Genomic DNA, 18,518 nt, shown 5'->3' with positions numbered 1-18,518 from the left:
AATTTGTACAAAATGATAACTTGTACACAACATATGCATACACTAGCACTATTGCACGCTCCCTTTTTTATGTTTTGTGGTACATATTAAATTATATCCGGTATATACAGATACTCTTCATACGCTTTTAATAACGACTTATCATTTAGGAAAAACAAGAATGTGTTTATAGTACAGGAATGCCTCAATCGCACTATGATTAGCTATGTTCAGTGGACCGTGAAATTGGGGTCACAACTCTAATGTTGTATCATTTTTTTTTTGCAATAGACTTTGCCCGCTAATCCCTTTATTCTCTTAATTATTTCAAAACATATAGTTTAAACTGCTAATTTTTCAGAATCTTATATAATCTTTGTGTTTTAATAGCCGTAGAAAGAAAAAAAAAAATACAAATGATAAATGCATGAAAATTCTTGAAATATTAATTTGACGCCAAATTTCCAATAGCTTGTATCTCAAAAACTAGGGCGCAGACCTTTTATTTTCAGTTCGTTCTGTTCTTTAAATTTTAAAGAGCTTGTTATCTTGAAATAGAGTAGCAAAAAGAAAGTTAATACTACTGAACTCCGAGGATTATTCCAAAACCGAAAGTCCCTAATCAAATGGCAAAACCAAAAGCTCAAACACATCAAACGAATAGAGAACAAATGTCAAATTTTCTTAAATACTTACATGTATTTCAATTATATTTGATGCATGCAAAACTATATTACGTAAAAACTAAAAGTTTGACTGCTTATTGATAACATTTCAGTAAACGTTGTGTAATCGTAGTGTAATAGAAATTATTTGCGTTGTCCGGACATGATTATAAATCATAGTATTGCAATGTAAAAACAGATGAAAAAGAAAAAGCTTTTAATTTCTCAGAACTGATGACTACATGTATCCAAGGATTTTGTGTTTTTGCATATTATTTAAAAATTTCAAATCCATGACTATTATAAAGACATGTCGTGTTCAAACTGCATGTACGTTACATCTGAATTATTCGAATGTAAACTTCGCACCTGAAAGATATGGCTTTGTTTTAATTTTAAGGTAATACATTTTATGTTTCCTATTGTAATATATATATATAATACTATTGCTTAAGCAAATTTGCTTGTCCTAAGCAGACACATATAGATGCTGCCAGTGTTATGTGATTTGCATCCATTCGAGACAGGTAAATGTTCAAATTTAAACGCAAGGATCGCCGAGTGTTTTCAATATTTAAAATTTAAATGTCGAGATTTGAAACGATATGTGGTGGTGGAATCTATTTCTCTAATAATTTTTAGACGATATGCAGATAATCGTAATCCCTCTTTTCGAATGATCTGCAAAAGTTTCTATTACTTTGTTTCATTTAAAGGAATGGCGAACGTAGATACAAGTACCTTGTCTTGGGGAGGGATAAATCCTACTTTGTAAAAAATAACTCTGATTCAAACAAAAAATTCTCTGAAAATGACATTATCAAGATGCTTGATTTCCTGATTAACAACATTTTTCTAACGTTAGTTGGACGTGAATTCCAATTGGAACCAAATGTGTTTCTCCTCTTGCCGACTTGTTTCTATATTATTATGAGGAAACTCCTGCTGAAGAAAGATAAAGATGATGTTCTCTCATTAAATAATACGACATTTGGTGTATATGCTGAACGAATCTATCCAATCGAACTAGATTTAAAGGATACTACAGGTACTGTGAAGTTTGTCTTATATCTTGACTTACATCTAGAAATTGACAATGAGGGTCGGTTGAAAACACAACTTTACGACAAAAGAGATGATTTAAGCTTCCCAATTGTGAACTTTCCATTTCTATGTAGCAACATTCCAGCAGCGCCTGCATACGGAGTAAATATCTCCCAATTGATATGATTTTCCCGGGCTTGTATTTCCTATCATGATTTTCTTGATAGAGGATTGCTGCTCACAAGGAAGCTATTAATCCAACAGTTTTTAATGGTGAAGTTGAAATCATCCCTTCTTAAATTTAACGGACGACATCACGAGTTGGTTGATCATGATGGAATAATCGGTTCACAGATGAGATCATATATGTTCCTCATGTCATAACTACAATATCATTCCTTTTTCACGAATGTGACCTACCGAATTAGACGATTTACCCGATTTGTTATTAAAAAAGCAACACGACGGGTGCCACATGTGGAGCAGGATCTACTAACCCTTCAGCACCTGCCATTTTTGGTGGGGTTCGTGTTGCTGAGTCTTAAGTTTTCTATGTTGCGACTTCTATTATTTGTCAGTTTGTCTTTTCATTTAAAGCCATGGCGTTGTTAGTTTATTTTCAATCTATGAGTTTAACGGCTCCCTGGTATCGTGCTTCCCTCTTTTATTGCTGGAAATATTTTAAACATCATGGAATACGTAATGTGCAGCTCCTGTAATGGACATATGAAGCGCAAAGCTTGGAAAGTTGACTAATACGCATAATATTTGAACTCAAATTTAAAGATAATACTAAAATTGAAAGTTGGTATCGTGAATGTGATAACGAAACAACAAGCCAATTAAAGAGGACCAATGGCTCCTCAACACAAAGGGAAAACCCCTCATTCGGAGTCGTGCTTCAGCTGGCCCCCTAAACAACCATGTATACTTATTTAGCGAAAAAAGAGTCACACTAAACTCCAAAACATATAAATTACGAAAACACAACAACATACAAGACAAACAAAGGTCAGATGTTCCCTACTTGGGACAGGAGCAAAACTGCGGCTGGGTTAAACATGTTTTGGATATCCCAACATCAAGCCAATGAGAAATCAACAAATACACAGTAACACACAATTAAAGAGAAGTCTACGTCCGTTGTTATAACAGATAAAAAAACCCAAATCAAATCAAAATGACAATGATCAACATAAATTAACACAGAACAACCGGCAGCTACTGCCATGCCCGATCCAGACATAAATTAAACTGATTGAAATATTATTTCTTCATCGTATGAAAATGAAACACAATCCCTTCCGTAAGGGGTTCAGTATCGTATAATCTTCAAATATATGAGCAGAACATAGCTTCGTATCATGTGAACAACTGGTTTTATATTAAATGTGTTTATTTCCGATTCAAAGATCCTATGAGTGAATCAATATTAATTCAAAAAAATGTCATCTATAATTATTTGACAACAGTATCGTAACTATGTCTCTTTTGAATACGTCTGTGTAAAGGTTTAAGTAATTTTTGAAGTGAATGACAATATTATATTGGTGTGCTTTTCATAGAGTATTACCAAAAAAGAAGGGAGGTGAAGTACACGAACGAATATTATGTATGTAGGTTGATTTATATTTGCAAATCATGTCTTTGTACCGATGATCAAACTTTTTAATTGTTTTGATCTGTATCGAAAACAGAGACCAATGTCATGCAGATTTAAACCCAGGGCTGAAGATTAAGAAATCTAGCCCTACAATTGAAAAGGTCCAGCAATAAAGGGGACAAGGCAAAAGCTACTCTAAGAATGAAGATTGAAACCTGATTGCTCATCGTACATCTGCAATTGATGAAGATTAATATCCGGCGCTGAACTTGTTATGTTAAGTTCAACACTGTAGATAGACATATCTCCGCTTAAGATATTATTAAAGAAAAGTTATAAAGGGGCAGCAAACAGAAATAATGTGTAAAACAAATTATTAGTACATGCACGTACTTTCAGGATAGTATAATCAACATTATGTTATGATTCAAGTAATAAACACCTTGTTTAGATTGGAGGAGCTTTGAACTAAACGGGTCGTAGAGAAATTGTACATTTTAAAGAAGTATTGAAAACTCTCCTATTGACGTTATTTAGGGAAATATATATATTGTAGGGTAGTTGTGTAACTGGTGTATATACAAGCATGTTTCTCTAGTGTAAAACATGATGGTTCGAAGGAAAAATTATAAACTATATCTTTATTTAATAAAAAAAAGCCTGTCTACATTACAGAACAGTGAGTAAGGTAAAAAAAAAATACAATTAGAAATGTTTCCGATGAGCACATTTTCAAGTTGAACAAGGATAGTGTAACAATTTAGAAGCGTTATAAGTACTGCAACCATTCATCTCTGCTTGGCTGATTGGTGTCGTCCCTTCTTCTTTGATAAGTTTCACGTTTCATTTCGTCAGGATGAAAATTATTGCCACATCTGCTGGCGTAATAATTTTTGGTTACATTGACATTTTCTTGAAGAGGCTTAGAGCTATCTCTCAAAATCTTGGATGTTACAAGTTGGGCCAATTCGGATCCGTTTCCTGTCTCCAAGGCGTGACTGGAAATGAATGCAGCAATTCAGTATGTCTATGGCGATCAAGAAAACCACTGGAAGAATGAGAAAAACAATGCAGCCCCATCCAATAGATTGAGATGATTTTCTTTTGTTCACCGATGAGTTTTTCTTTCGTACCTCCTTTGATACCGTTTTCTTGTCAACTGAGATTTCGGATTTAATATTCTTGTTGAAGTCTTCGACAACTATTTTTCTTACTTCGTCATCGGTTATATTCTTTCCATCAAGGAAGTGCCACTTTGTATTAACTAACCTCTTTGGGCATTTACATAACAGTTTCCGTGGTCTCATTCCTGCAATGACAACATGGCAATAGTTGTTCTTATGTAATATTTTATATTTATCATATTAAGTTCATAGAATAACAACCATAACCAGTTTATTTAGTATCTAAAAAAATGATTGAACAGTAGGTTGCTATACCAAGAAGGCACTAACGTGTACTAATAAAGTAATACATCTTTGATATAAAAGAACCACATTTGCTGGATTTTCAGGGGAAATTATGTCTGTAACTTATCGCGATTTAATTTAGATTATACAATTTGCACTTGCATTCACATAAACATTTGCAAGAACATAAATCGTGTATTCGTTTAATTAACACAAAAATCTACTTCTCGAATAATTAGATCATCTTTGGATTATCACAGAACGCAATTTGTATCAACAAACAGACAGTCGCTTTCATATATGATTTAATCAAGGTTGTTTTGACCGACCCTTTACGTGACAAATACAACCTGTGATAAATCCATAATGTGAAGAAAATACAATAGCACGCCTTTTTTATTGATTTAATGTCTGCATGACGGGTCATACAGTGGAATCGAATGTTGTACCTGTTAAAGTCTCATTCATTTCAGTTTATATAGATGTGTGTGTGTGTTTAACTTTTAAGAAGTCGAATTATATAAAGGCATACCGTTTGTTACGGTTGCTGGAGGTGTTTCGGTGCTTCTCATCTTCACTGAGGTCGTAATTGGTTGGCCTGCAGTCAAAGTAGTTACACCAGTAGTAAGAGAATCTCTAGAAGTCACTGTATTATGTGGTCGGTCTATGAAAAGAAATAGAAAGGTTGGCAGCATAGCATACAAAATGTTAGACAAAATTATCAGCTAAAGTATTCTAGTATCATTTATTTTTAGTTGCTCCTAGCACATGTATTTTCTCTGAAAGTAATAACTAAAAATGCTAAAAACAGATTTTTTTTTTTAAACAAACAACATACACCACTGTAAATTTTTAATCTTTCATGCAAGCACAAAAACACATTGCTTTCTTTAAATTGTTACAGAAACTCAACGATACACAAAAGAACTGACATATATATCACATTTTGTTATTAACATAAATCTTCTCTTTTATCTTTGGCTAAAATTGGCTACCTAAAATATTTTTTTTTCTTCAGACTTTTGAAAATGTATTTTTCACATAATTTTCTTTTTTTTTGAACCATAGAAAATCATTATTTATGGCATCATGTATTGTAGTTGTAATATCTTTATTGTTAGTTAAAAATTGTAGTACAATAATGCTTTTTAAAAAAAGAAACAAACTTCATTTACAAAATTATTTACAGAATAATATATTTAATTCATTGATTTATTTTGAGAGAAATACATTTGGATGTTATTCAAGGAGAATGCTAGACAGTACTAAAACAAGAGCCCACCAATCGTATATTCTAAAACTGCGTTATTAACTCTGTCTCTTAAAATAACCTGACATATATACACTTATTTCGTTAATGGACCGAGAGCTGGTTAGTTTAAACAGTGATAACTTTAAGTTTTTTTTTAAATACATTTTTACTGGATTATCTCCATTCGTACAACATAAATTCAATATATATAGCATCATAAATTTTAATTGAACTATGGTCATTGTTAATTTGAATTAATTTGATAAATAGTGTAGTGCTTTTGAAAAAGAAACACTTACATTTCCAAATTATCTACAAAATACTATTTTATATTCATTGATTTATAGAGAGACAGTGTAAATTTAGGCATTTTTTCTAGAAGAATTCTAGAATGTACTACAATTAGACCCTAGCAAGTTTATAAGCTAAAATGCATATTTGATAACGCAAAGTAAGTTAACTTTATTTTTAACTCTTTTTGATGGACCACAGACTCGATCGTTTCCAAAACAGGAGCTTTCAAGGGTCTGTGTCGATCACCTGCATTTACTGATGGTTTAAAAATCAGGTAAGGTTAAAATTATAAATTATAGTATTATTTATAAGATATTATAGTGATATCTAAGATAATAACAAACAAACTGTAAAATATCCGTAATATTACTGACTCAGGGGCAGCAACCCAACAACGGGTTGTCGTATTCGTCTGAAAATATCAGGGCAGATAGATCTAAATATGATGAACAAGTAATTTTAAAGTTTATCAAAATGCTTTTTACTGGATTATCTCCCTTTGTACCGTATATATTCAATACATATGGCTTCATAAACTGAGACTGAACTATGGTAATTGTTACTATGAATTACTTTGTTAAATATTGTGGTATTTTTAATAAAAAAAAACACGTACATTTCCAAAATTATCACAAAATACTGTTATAAATTCATTGATGTACCATTCAATGAGGATTTTTTTTTATAAAACTGTAAACATATGGATTAACTTTTTTTTACATCATATATGTCTTGCAATTTAAGGTAACTTTGTGTCAACATTTGCAATACCTGTTGTGTCACAGGCATTACAGGTGACAAATATTTATTTGCATTTTAAGAAGTTGTAAAGGATAATGCACGCGTATTATAAGGCGTTACTATTGCAAAAGATGTGTTGATGGTTACCGTCTTTTCTAATAAACACAATTTTTTCACGTGTTGCTTGTGTTTGTTTATGTTCAGAAGTCGTAGTGAATGATTTCATGACAGTGGTATTCTTAGTTTTTGTTGCTGGAGATGTGTCTGTGTTTATTTATTCCATAAAGGTAGTAGTAAAGAGTTCTCCAGAGGCTTTACACTAGTAATTTGAGTAGTCTTACCAGTCTGTGTGATAAGTTTTTTTTTGTCTGTGAAAAATTATCAATTGGCTGAAAAACTATTACGTTTTTTAGTTTTTTTCAATATTTCAAGCTCTAAACCACTAGTATTGTTTCTTTAATTTGATGACTTCCATATTAATTTCTTTGAGAGCGAGCGACAGTATAAGATTGAAATCAAAGTTGACACAACCGAACTTTCTTATAAAATTTAATTCATTTGCATTAAATATATATGTCATGCATTTAGCTACCTACGTTTTCCGTCTTTAATAAAGGTAATTTGTATTCTCAAATATATAAATATAATAATAACAAAAAAGCTTTTGATAATATACTTTTGTCTTTTGTGGTATTATTTCAAAAGCAGAGAGCAAAATGCCGCACTGCATTAGTGTATCTTCAAATAAAGCAGTCTTCTGACTACATGAATAAATGAACACTGGTATGTATGTAGAACTCAGATCAATGTCCGTTCTCTAATCGACGTCCGTTCCTCAAAACGACGTCCAAATCATCTCACGTCACATTAAAATAACATCCCAAATCGACGGCCAATTTTATGTTTCTCTAATCGACGAACAATTTTAGGCTTCTCTAATCGACGTCCAATTTTAAGCTTCTCTAATCAACGTCCGTTTTAGACACAAACTACGCTATTGATCTGAACCGATATCAGATGAAATTTTAACAATTTTCACTAAAAAATGTAGCATGTGCATAACAAATGATATCTATTAAAAAAAAATGTAAATGTATAATCTTCTACCAGTATTCTTCTTTTTGTTATAGTATGTAAACAGGTTGTGATATCAATTTTTCAATTTTAGAGATTGCATAAAAAAGTAGATGTAATATAATTACAAATGAGACAACTTATGCTTTCCACAAGTGTTCAAATAAAGTGAATATGAGCAATTATTTCGCTAATTTTAGGCAACCGTACGGTTTTTAACAATGATAAAAACCCATACCGTAAAGTCGGCTTTAAAAAGCATGAATAAGGTAAACAATCTAAATTAGAAAACTAACGGTCTTATTAATAAGACTTATACCCTTACGTACCCTTCCTGAGCACATGAGATCACCCCCAGTTTCTGGTGGGGTTCGTGTTGCTTAATCTATAGTTTTAGATGTTGTTTATTTTGTAATATTGTTCATCTGTCTTTTTCTTTTTTAGCAATAGCGTTGCCAGTTAATTTTCGATCTATGAACTTCTGAATATTCCTCTGGTATATTTTCCCCTTTTAAATAACAAAACAATACCGAGTAAAATAATGACATAATGCCAATTTTCACTCCATGTATAAACCGAGTTTGAAATATGATACTCAAAAAACAATTGGCTGTACTTCTTTAATTTGTGTATTGTTGAACCCTACAAAACATGTGAAAGTCCAGTTATTAATCAGACGTCGTTTTGTCAATACATAACATAAAAAATTACAATTGGACGTTGATTTGTGAATGTAACGTCAGATTTGGACGTCGATTTGAGGTACGGACGTCGATTTGAGGTACGGACGTCGATTTGAGGTACGGACGTCGATTCGAGACCGGACGTCGATCTGGGTATAATATGTATAGTCACCTATTTTCGAGACAGTTATCAGCGGTAGATTGACTCTCCCTCCACACGTTCTCTTTTCGTTTCCTGGACATTGTTTATCACATTTATAATTCTCCTCTTTGTAAATCTTTAACGGCATCTCTTTTCGACAATAGCAATTAGTGTACTGAAACAAAATAAATTAATGAAAACACAAGTAAGGAATTACTTAATATTACTTAATATGATCTAATCATTGCGATATGTTTGAAGCTACAAGTCACGTATGCAAGGCATGTCGACCAAAATTTATTATTTCCAGGGCTTGCTTGACATTTGAGGGGTTACTAAAACCGTGTTTTAATTTTTGACCTCATAAAAAGTTTCTAATAGTTCAAATATTTGTTAATTTGGTTATATAGAAATGATATTACAACATTATTGTAGCTCCATCGAAGTTCTGTTTCATTAAAATACCATTATTAACAAAAACAATAGGCTATCAAATAAATTTCAATATTAATATTTTCTAATTGACATTTGATAATTGTTATTTTACATATAAAAGGTTTTCAGCACGCATTAACATTTTGTGTATCTCTGCATTGCTTTGATTGAAAGTAATATGGCCGTTGGATTTGTTAAATATCAAAATCGTTAATTGATTTCATGTTTTATGACTTAATGCACAATAAACCTGTTTTATGGCTTAAAACATTAACAAAAGTTTAGACGACAGAAAAAAAACAATATATATTTTAACTGGGATGTTGAAAAACTCTGAAAACAATCTGAACAAATTGTAAATGGTTTTACAGAGAGAATATGGAAAGCCACAACAAGCAGCACTCAATTATAATGTCTTTTGAAAAGAGTACAGAAAGAACTTATAATAAACAGACGGTTAAACCAAGAAACGTTCCGATTGCAGACAAAGCTTCAAATATTTTTGTTGTAAGAAAATATTGCTGCTACGAGTTTCAGGTAACATAATGTGGAATAAATGAACATGCAGATAATCCGAAATGCAAACACATCATTTCACAATAGTGATATTTGAGCGAATCATAAGACCTTCATCATTGTTCATGGCTATATGACCATTACATTCATAAACCAATCGGAGAAGATACCATATGTGTTTGGATTCGGCCAGAAGTCAAAGAGGGTCTTAAGAAATACTGTAAAACTGTTAACTCGCTTAACGGTATTAACCATACATGGGTTTCAATTAGGAACTTATGGATAATCTTAAATATCGGTCTTTCTTCGAAATTAGTTCTATCAAAACTTTTAATTTTTTAACCCTGTATGCTACCTTCACCCTTTATAAAATGTCTGAAAAAAGTAACCTACAATACTATACAACATTGAACTAGTAGCATACGCTATATATACAATCCGCCAAAAGTTAAGCCCCACCTCTTCTAATTGCAACTATTTTTTTCTTTATTTAAAATATTCATGTGATCCTCGAAAAAGAGAAAACATTCATTGAGCAATTTTGCTTACATATACCATACAAATACTTAAAACTCAAGTGTGGGCACTTCTGCAGGTTCTATGCATTGAAATGTTGCGTTCATAGAAATAGTGCAAATTAAACAATTACCACTCTTAAATCGCCAAAATTTTTGCAGTTGTTGATCTCTGCGATTGAGATGTATGCCAATGTTATCCCAGACATGTTCGATAGGGTTCATGTCTGCAGACATGGAAGGCCAAAATAAAGTGTCAATGGCTTCCTGCACTTTGAACTCGGTCACACTCCTTGCCCTGAGTGGTGTAGCGTTGTCGTCCATGTACAAGGGTATTGACGCAAGTAGGTAATTGTCAAAATGAGGGACTACAAAATTTCTAAGCACCAAATCCCTGTGTTTCTGTCTGTTCATGTTAACCTGTAGAATACAATACCCAGTTTACAACGGTATGAGAAGCAACCCCATTCTGTAACACATCCAGCACCTAATGCAGTCGTTGGGCAAATGCTGTTTTGGTAATATACAGTTTTATGTTCTTGCCAAACTCGTATTTGGGTTGTCGTCTACTGGATGTAGCAGAAACCGACTTTGATCTAACCAATGCACTTTTTGCTAGCTTCTAATGTTCCGGATTAGATGGTCATTAGCTCCTAATGTTCCGGAGTAGATGGTCATTAGCTTAATGAAAACTGATCATACCGTGCATGGCTGTAAGGGCAGGTGTGTTAACACCACGAAGAGGTTGCCTCGAAAAAGTCGACGGATCAATGTGTTAACACCAACATGACAACCTGGAGGTCAGTGGTGTCTAATTTGCGGGGCAGGAGTAAATGGGTTTAAAATGATTTAAATGCATTGAAACAATGTATCATTAAAAGTGTAGAAGAACTTTGATAAAAAGTTGCGTAATGGGTTAATCGAAGTTCTATCTTTTTGGTCGTAATGAATTTCTTAGTATATTTCAAAGACAATTCATAACACCAAACATTAACATTTCCGCATTCTTTTGGGAATAAACTGCGTGCCTCTCCATGCCTACCTTTTCTTGTTTTCAAATGAGTCGAAGTTCTCATACGCACATGTCAAAAAAGATAAAGATCGAATAATTCAGATCATTTTTGGTTCGGATTTAATGGTGATATTAATTCCTCTCACAACCAAAACGTTTCTAATTAGGTTCCATTAATGTGTCTTCAAGAACTAGTAGATAACGAAACATCATTAACGTTTTCCAAAGCTTTATCTAAGACTTAAACCTCGAATATCAAATAGACAATCATCTCAATAGGCTTCCCTTAACCCCTCTCACCTTCTCAAACCTCCACCACCACCACCAGAGACAGAACCAAAAAAGTAAATACTGAACTCCGAGGAAAACTCAAAACGGAAAGTATATGACAAAATCAAAAGCTCAAACACGTCAAACCAATGGATAATAACTGTAACTTTCCTGAATTGCGTTCTATACCAAATCCTTGTTGAGACATATTCATAATCAACTTAAAAAAAACCACGATGATATTAAAGTATAAATTATGTCTAATGACATCATTTATCTTCTTAATAACTTGTTATAAGATTATTTTATTTGATTTTAAGTTTGTGAATATTACGTTTGCTCTTTTTTTGGTATTGTATTGTATCGGTACTTAAACATCTCGTCATTTTGTTATTGTGCTATGGTAATTTTTTGCATTTTTGTCTTTCATTTTTTTTAATGTGTATGATAAATATGCCTTTCTATATTTCTTTATTTTTATAATTGTTTGTTTTTATACTGATTAAGTTTAACACCATAATGACTGCTGCGTCCCTATTTTTGACACGTTTACCAATTATGCTTGTTTGTTTTGTTTACACATCGATCTCAATCATAATTGAGAGATTTAGCATGGCATACTATAGTGTTATTAACTGGCTGTTTCTGTATTGGCACTGGTATAGATTCAAGGTTTGCTGTATTGGCCTCATCCCGTAGGGCCGAGGGCCAATACAATTGACCGAGAATCTGTACCAGTGCCAATACAGAAACAGTCAGTTTATTAGACATTTATTAAATGATTATAAGAAAATCAAAAACCGTAATCAATACAGGGCCAATACAGCCTTTTCCAGCTTTTTTCTGTATTGGCCCTGTTTTTCTTAAAAAACCGTGATCAATACAGGGCCATTACCGCTTTTCCCCCGCTTTTTCCTGTATTGGCCCTGTTTTTTCCGTATTGGCCCTGTTCGAAGAGCAATATTAAATCTTGATTTATATTGACAGTGAAACATTTTCAGTATTGCACATGCTGATTTATTCGTATTAGGGCTTATTTGCTCATATCATTTAATAAAATAATATTCAATCTTCAAAAGTCTCACAAAGAATATGACTTTACCAAGTCGGAAAGATGACAGTTGTTATTCATTCGTCAGAAACGTTTGAGCTTTTAAATTAGGCCTATTGATTAGGGATTTTAAGTTTTGAATTTCCCCCTGTTATTTAGGTCTGTCCGTTTTACCGTGAACATACCTGTTGATTGTGTTCTGATGATAAGGTCTTTCCATTTTTCCGTGGAAATATAAAAAAGATGTGATAATGTATGATTGCCAATGATACATCTCTCCACAAGAGACCAAGTGACACAGACATCATCTACTTTAGGTCACCATACAGATTTCAACAATGAGAAAACTTCATACCGCATCAAATAAGTTTCCATAATAATACTTTCTAATTAACATTTGATATTTTTTGTAATTGTTTACATAGTAAAGGTATTCTGCACGCATTAACATCTTGTGTATCTCGGCATTGCTTTGATTGAGAGTAATATGGCAGTTGGATTAATCAAACATCAAAATCGTTAATTGATTTCATGTTTTATGACTTAATGCACAATGAAACCTGTTTTTATGGCTTAAAACATTAACAAAAATTTAGATGACAGAAGAAAACCAAAATATATTTTAACTGGAATGTTGGAAAACTCTGAAAACAATCTGAACAAATTGTAAAAATGGTATTCCCTAAAGAATATGGAAAGCCACAACAAGCAGCACTCAAGTCTAAGGTCTTTTGAAAAGAATACAGAAAGAACTGATAATAAACAGACGGTTAAACCAAGAAACGTTCCGATTGCAGACAAAGCTTCAAATGTATTTTTTGTTAGAAAATCTTACTGCTACGAGTTTCAGGTAAAATAATGTGGAATAAATGAGCACTCAGGTAATCCAAAATACAAACACATCATTTCACAATCATCATTGTTCATGGCTCCATGAACATTTCATTCAAAAACAAATCGGAGAACTTACCATGTGTGTTTGGATTCGGACCGAAGTTAAAGAGGGCCTTCAGAAATACTGTTAAACTGTAAACTCGCGTAGCGGTATTAAGATTTCATGGATTCTAATAAGGAACTTCTGGATAATCTCAAATATCGGTCTTTCTTTGAAAGGGGTCATATCAAAACTTTTCATTTTTCAACCCTGTATGCTACCTTCCCCCTTTATAAAATGTCTGGAAGAAGTAACCTACCATGCTATTTATCATTGAACTAGTAGCCTACGCTGTATATATACAATCCGCCAAAAGTTAACCCCCACCTTTTCTAATTGCAACTATTTTTTTCTTTATTTAAAATATTCATGTGATCCTCGAAAAAGAGAAAACATTCATTGAGCTATTTTTCTTACATATACCATAAACAAACAACAAATTCAAGTGTGGACATTTCTGCAGGTTATATGCATTGAAATGTTGCGTTCATAGAAATAGTGCAAATTAAACAAATCAAAAACATAATTTAAGTTTCACTGTGACTTTTTTTACAAAAGGAAACACGCACTATTATTAAAATACTCAACACATATTCTTTGGTATGTTCGGCAAATTTAATGCAGTTGTTGATCTCTGCGATTGAGATTTATGCCAATGGTATCCCATACAAGTTTGATAGGGTTCATGTCTGCAGACATGGAAGGCCAAAATAAAGTGTCAATGGCTTCCTGCACTTTGTACTCGGTCACACTATTTGCTTTGAGTGGTCTAGCGTTGTCGTCCATGTACAAGGGTATTGACGCAAGTAGGTAATTGTCAAAATGAGGGACTACAATATTTCTAAGCACCAAATCCCTGTGTTTCTGTCCGTTCATGTTAACCTGCAGAATACAATACCCAGTTTACAACGGTATGAGAAGCAATCGTATTCTGTAACACATCCAGCACCGAATGCAGTCGTTGGGCAAAAGCTGTTTTGGTAATATACAGTTTTTATGTTCCTGCCAAACTCGTATTTCGGTTGTCGTTTACTGGATGTAGCAGAAACCGACTTTGATCTAACCAATGCACTTTTTGCCAGCGTCTAATGTTCCGGAGTAGATGGTCATTAGCTCAATGAAAACTGATCATACCATGCATGGCTGTTAGGACAGGTCTGTTAACTCCATGACGAGGTTGCCTCGAAAAAGTCGACGGATCAATGTGTTAACACTAGCAACAACCTGGAGGTCAGTGGTGTCAAATTTGCGGGGCAGGAGTAAATGAGTTTACAATGATTTGAATGCATCAAAACAATGTATTTGTAAAAGTGTTTGATAAAAAGTTGTCTAATGGGTTAATAGAAGTTCAATTTGTTTGGTCGTAATGAATGTCTTAGTATATTTAACGGCAATTCAAAACACTAAGTATTAAAAAATTTTTTTCGTAATAGTTGACAAAATATTGCCAGTTATATTTAGGTATTGCTTAATTTGTGTCGGACTGTAAATTTATCACAATGGGGTACCATACGACATATTTTGTTAAAAGGGAATAAACAGATAAAACATACTACACAGATACATTAGTGATATGTATTCTTGAGTTGACAACATATTTGTTCCAAATTCAAAAATTGTCGGCATTCATTTCGTAATAAACTGCGTGCCTGCCTTTTCTTGTTTTCAAATGAGTCGAAGTTCTCTCACGCACATGTCAAGAATTTTCTATGTTACAGTTATCTTCCAAAATACTGTTTATCTTGTTATTTTTTAAACTTTGTAACCGTATTAGATAACGACAATTTTAGATAACAAAATTGGTCCTCAAGCAATGTTGATTACGTTTGACGGAAGCTATCCGGAGACTCCATATGAGAGCTATTCCATCTTATGCATTTGATATAAGTGCAGGGGTTTCATTATCTTTCATGTTGACTGGTACTTTCCACATTTCTAGGTGGTACTTTTAAATCTATTCCATGAATATCTTATATAAAAATTCCTACATTTAGGCGATACTTGTCAATAGCATAGAAGGGTAAAAGTACCGGGTACCGCCTCCTAATGAAAGGCCTGTAAGTGATACGCATTTCAAACTGTTAAACCATAAGTGATAAAGACATAGGTATTTTAAATTTAAGGTCCTTGTCTAAAATAAAAGAAACAAAAAGAACTAGAACAAAGGTCAAGGTCATGTTCTAAATTTAGATTTTTGCTTGTCATCACTTATTTTCAGAAATCTTATATCAAGTTATTGACAAACAATTTTACAAAATTGTTACATTGTTAGTTGCGACTTGTCGTATTACGTAAATTTAAATTGAAAGAGTACATAGATATTAAATTGGAGTTTTTGTCCATTTTATATCTAAAATTAGCTTATGGTTATATAACTCATTAACAATTTGAAGTAGACACCTAGAGTATGTTTTTAGGCCCTTGTTTCATGCCCTTAAAATTGGAGTCGAGGTCAAAGTTTGATTTGACGTTCTAGATTTTAACTTTTGCTTTAACCTTTGATTAATGCATGATAAAGCTATGGGATTTTGTGCATTAAGTTACAAGCCATATGACCTTGAAAATATCGAAAGGATCTACTTTTTGTACTTATTTAATGGTGAAGTGTATAGAAACACATAACTGTGGATGTAAATGTACATTATAAAGGACTTGTTTTCTTGAGACCAGGTTTATCAGAACAAGATAGACCAGATCATTATGGAACTAAAATTTCTGTGCCTTACTTTGGACCCAACAAAACAAAATGGATCCTAAAAGAGTCATTGCGATACACTTGAAACGTTCATAAGAAATAAGAAAAGATGAACGAAAACTTTTCTTGTGAACTGTTAAACATTTCAAACCAGTTACGTCACAACCAATTTCTAGGTGGCTTGTGAATACAATCAAAATGGCATATGTAAATACAGAGATATGGATTACCTTTTTGTTATTTTGATTGCATGATGGAAATGTTAAAATAAACCAGAGGTGTCCTCCACCTTGTCTATATGAATAGTCAACAGAGGACACTCACCAACATGGTAAATGAGAATAGAAATAATATAAAAAATCTGTTGTTTTGATTTTCTGATACTGCTTGCTGATCATTGAAGTATGTTTAGTATCTTTCTATTCTCATGGTCTTATTTACCTTTTGCTCCAAACACAGAAGAGGGTTACAAAAATCTTTTAAAGAGTCTACTTATTATATCAGTATTTTTGTTTGTTAATTGGTCTTGTCTTGCTTAATGTTTCTGATTATTTAATTTCTATCGATCATAATGTTGTCAAATAATGTTATCAGACAAAACGCCCAAACATAGTTAAAAGCGTAGTAAAATGGCAATAACTCCAATAAAGAGTCGTCAGACAATTTTCGTCCTTTGTCTTAATTGGAGATCTTGTATTGTTGATCATTTTCGTATTTTTAAGTTTCTTTTATTTATTATAAGTTTTAAGATCTAAAACAAAAACGCAAACAAAATTATATCAATCGTCATCAAATAACAATTACTTATTGATTGATGCTTTCAATCATAAGACTTATTTGTGAAACTGGTCTGTTTGATTAATTTTTGCGATAAAGGTTACTCTCTATCTATTACAGTTTTCAAGAAAAATAGCAAAAGTAAAAAAAAAGTAGCAAAATAAGTTATTTAAGGACAATACCTCGTACAGAAAAACGTCTGACAGTTTCAAGTAAATAGATAATGGGTAAAGATCAACATTTAGGACATTTTTACCCTTTTCGGATTCTTTTCCTCTTTTTATAACAGTTATCAGAATAACAGGCATTTACACCACACCACATTTACCTATATCTATTTACACCCTAAACATAGTTTTGCCATGTTGGCCATCTTTGTTAGCAGGCAGGGGTCCTGTGACACATGTTTTGAACTGAATACCCTATTATTGATTGAGGCCAAATTTTATACTACTTTTTCCAAGAAGTTTCAGAAAAGAAAGCTTTTGTAAAAGACTACAAAAATTGTAAACAAATGACTATAAAGAGCAATGATTTTTAAGGGGTCAATTGACAAAGTTTTTCATGTGAATTATTTGAAACCAGATACCTTTATGATGATTGTGGCCAAGTTTGATTGTATTTGGCCAAGTAGCTTCGGAGTTGTAGACTCTTGTTTACAAAGATAACAAACATTTACCCAATTTTTTTAATAATTTACTATAAAGGGCAATAACTCCTGTTAGTTTTATATTGTCATATGTGTAGAACTTATTTTGCTGTACACCATGGTGTTCCCAATTTATCTATATATATGATAATAACCAAAAAATGCTAAATGTTTATAAAAATACCGATTGGGAGTAACGGGTTGTCTGATTTGTCTGAAAATTTCAGACCAGATATATCATGACCTTATGAACAATTTTATTCAATGACATATTTTCTTTAAATGCCTTAGTTGCAGAGATATAAGCCACACTTTTCATTTTCCCCTTTTGTCAATGTTAAGACCTAGGGAACATCTTGGTTGTTAATCCGAGTTGTCTGGCACATTTAAAAACTTAATACCGCGATGATGATTGTGTCCAAGTTTGATTAACTTTGGGTCAGTAGTTACAGAAGAACAGATTTTTGTAAAAGTTAACGGACGAGTAAGCTCACTTGGTCCTTTATGCCTGGTAAGTTAAAAAGAATTACTTTAACCTGTATGCTATTTTAAATCTTCAAATTTAATGAACCATGACTGAATATATAATATTTTTTAGGCCATTGAAATGAGATATGTCATTACATCTGTATATCAAATATCATTGAATTGTTATAAATGATTCCCCTTAACCTGACATAATTACAAACTAATACATGTTAACTAAACAAAACCTTCAAAGACAATAGACCACGACTGAGGGGTAATGACCAAGTAATCGCCATATAAATCAGATGTG

General features: G+C 32.6%; 1 protein-coding gene across 1 annotated transcript in view; it reads right to left on the bottom strand.

Moving 5' to 3' along the window:
* Nucleotides 1-3,950: 3,950 nt before the first annotated feature.
* Nucleotides 3,951-18,518, bottom strand: part of LOC143051180 (uncharacterized) — a 35,267-nt gene continuing 20,699 nt past the window's right edge. The window contains exons 5-7 of the mRNA XM_076224173.1: nt 8,917-9,061; nt 5,233-5,364; nt 3,951-4,600 (exon numbers count right to left, since the gene is read on the bottom strand). Of these exons, the coding sequence (XP_076080288.1) occupies nt 4,221-4,600; nt 5,233-5,364; nt 8,917-9,061 (657 nt within the window). The 3' untranslated portion in view covers nt 3,951-4,220. The remainder of the gene's footprint in view (nt 4,601-5,232; nt 5,365-8,916; nt 9,062-18,518) is intronic.

Source organism: Mytilus galloprovincialis, chromosome 11 (genome assembly GCF_965363235.1).
Source record: "Mytilus galloprovincialis chromosome 11, xbMytGall1.hap1.1, whole genome shotgun sequence".
Lineage (NCBI taxonomy): Eukaryota > Metazoa > Mollusca > Bivalvia > Mytilida > Mytilidae > Mytilus > Mytilus galloprovincialis.
The sequence above is the reverse complement of the archived record's forward strand: the minus strand, read 5'-3'. Positions and strand labels throughout refer to the sequence as shown.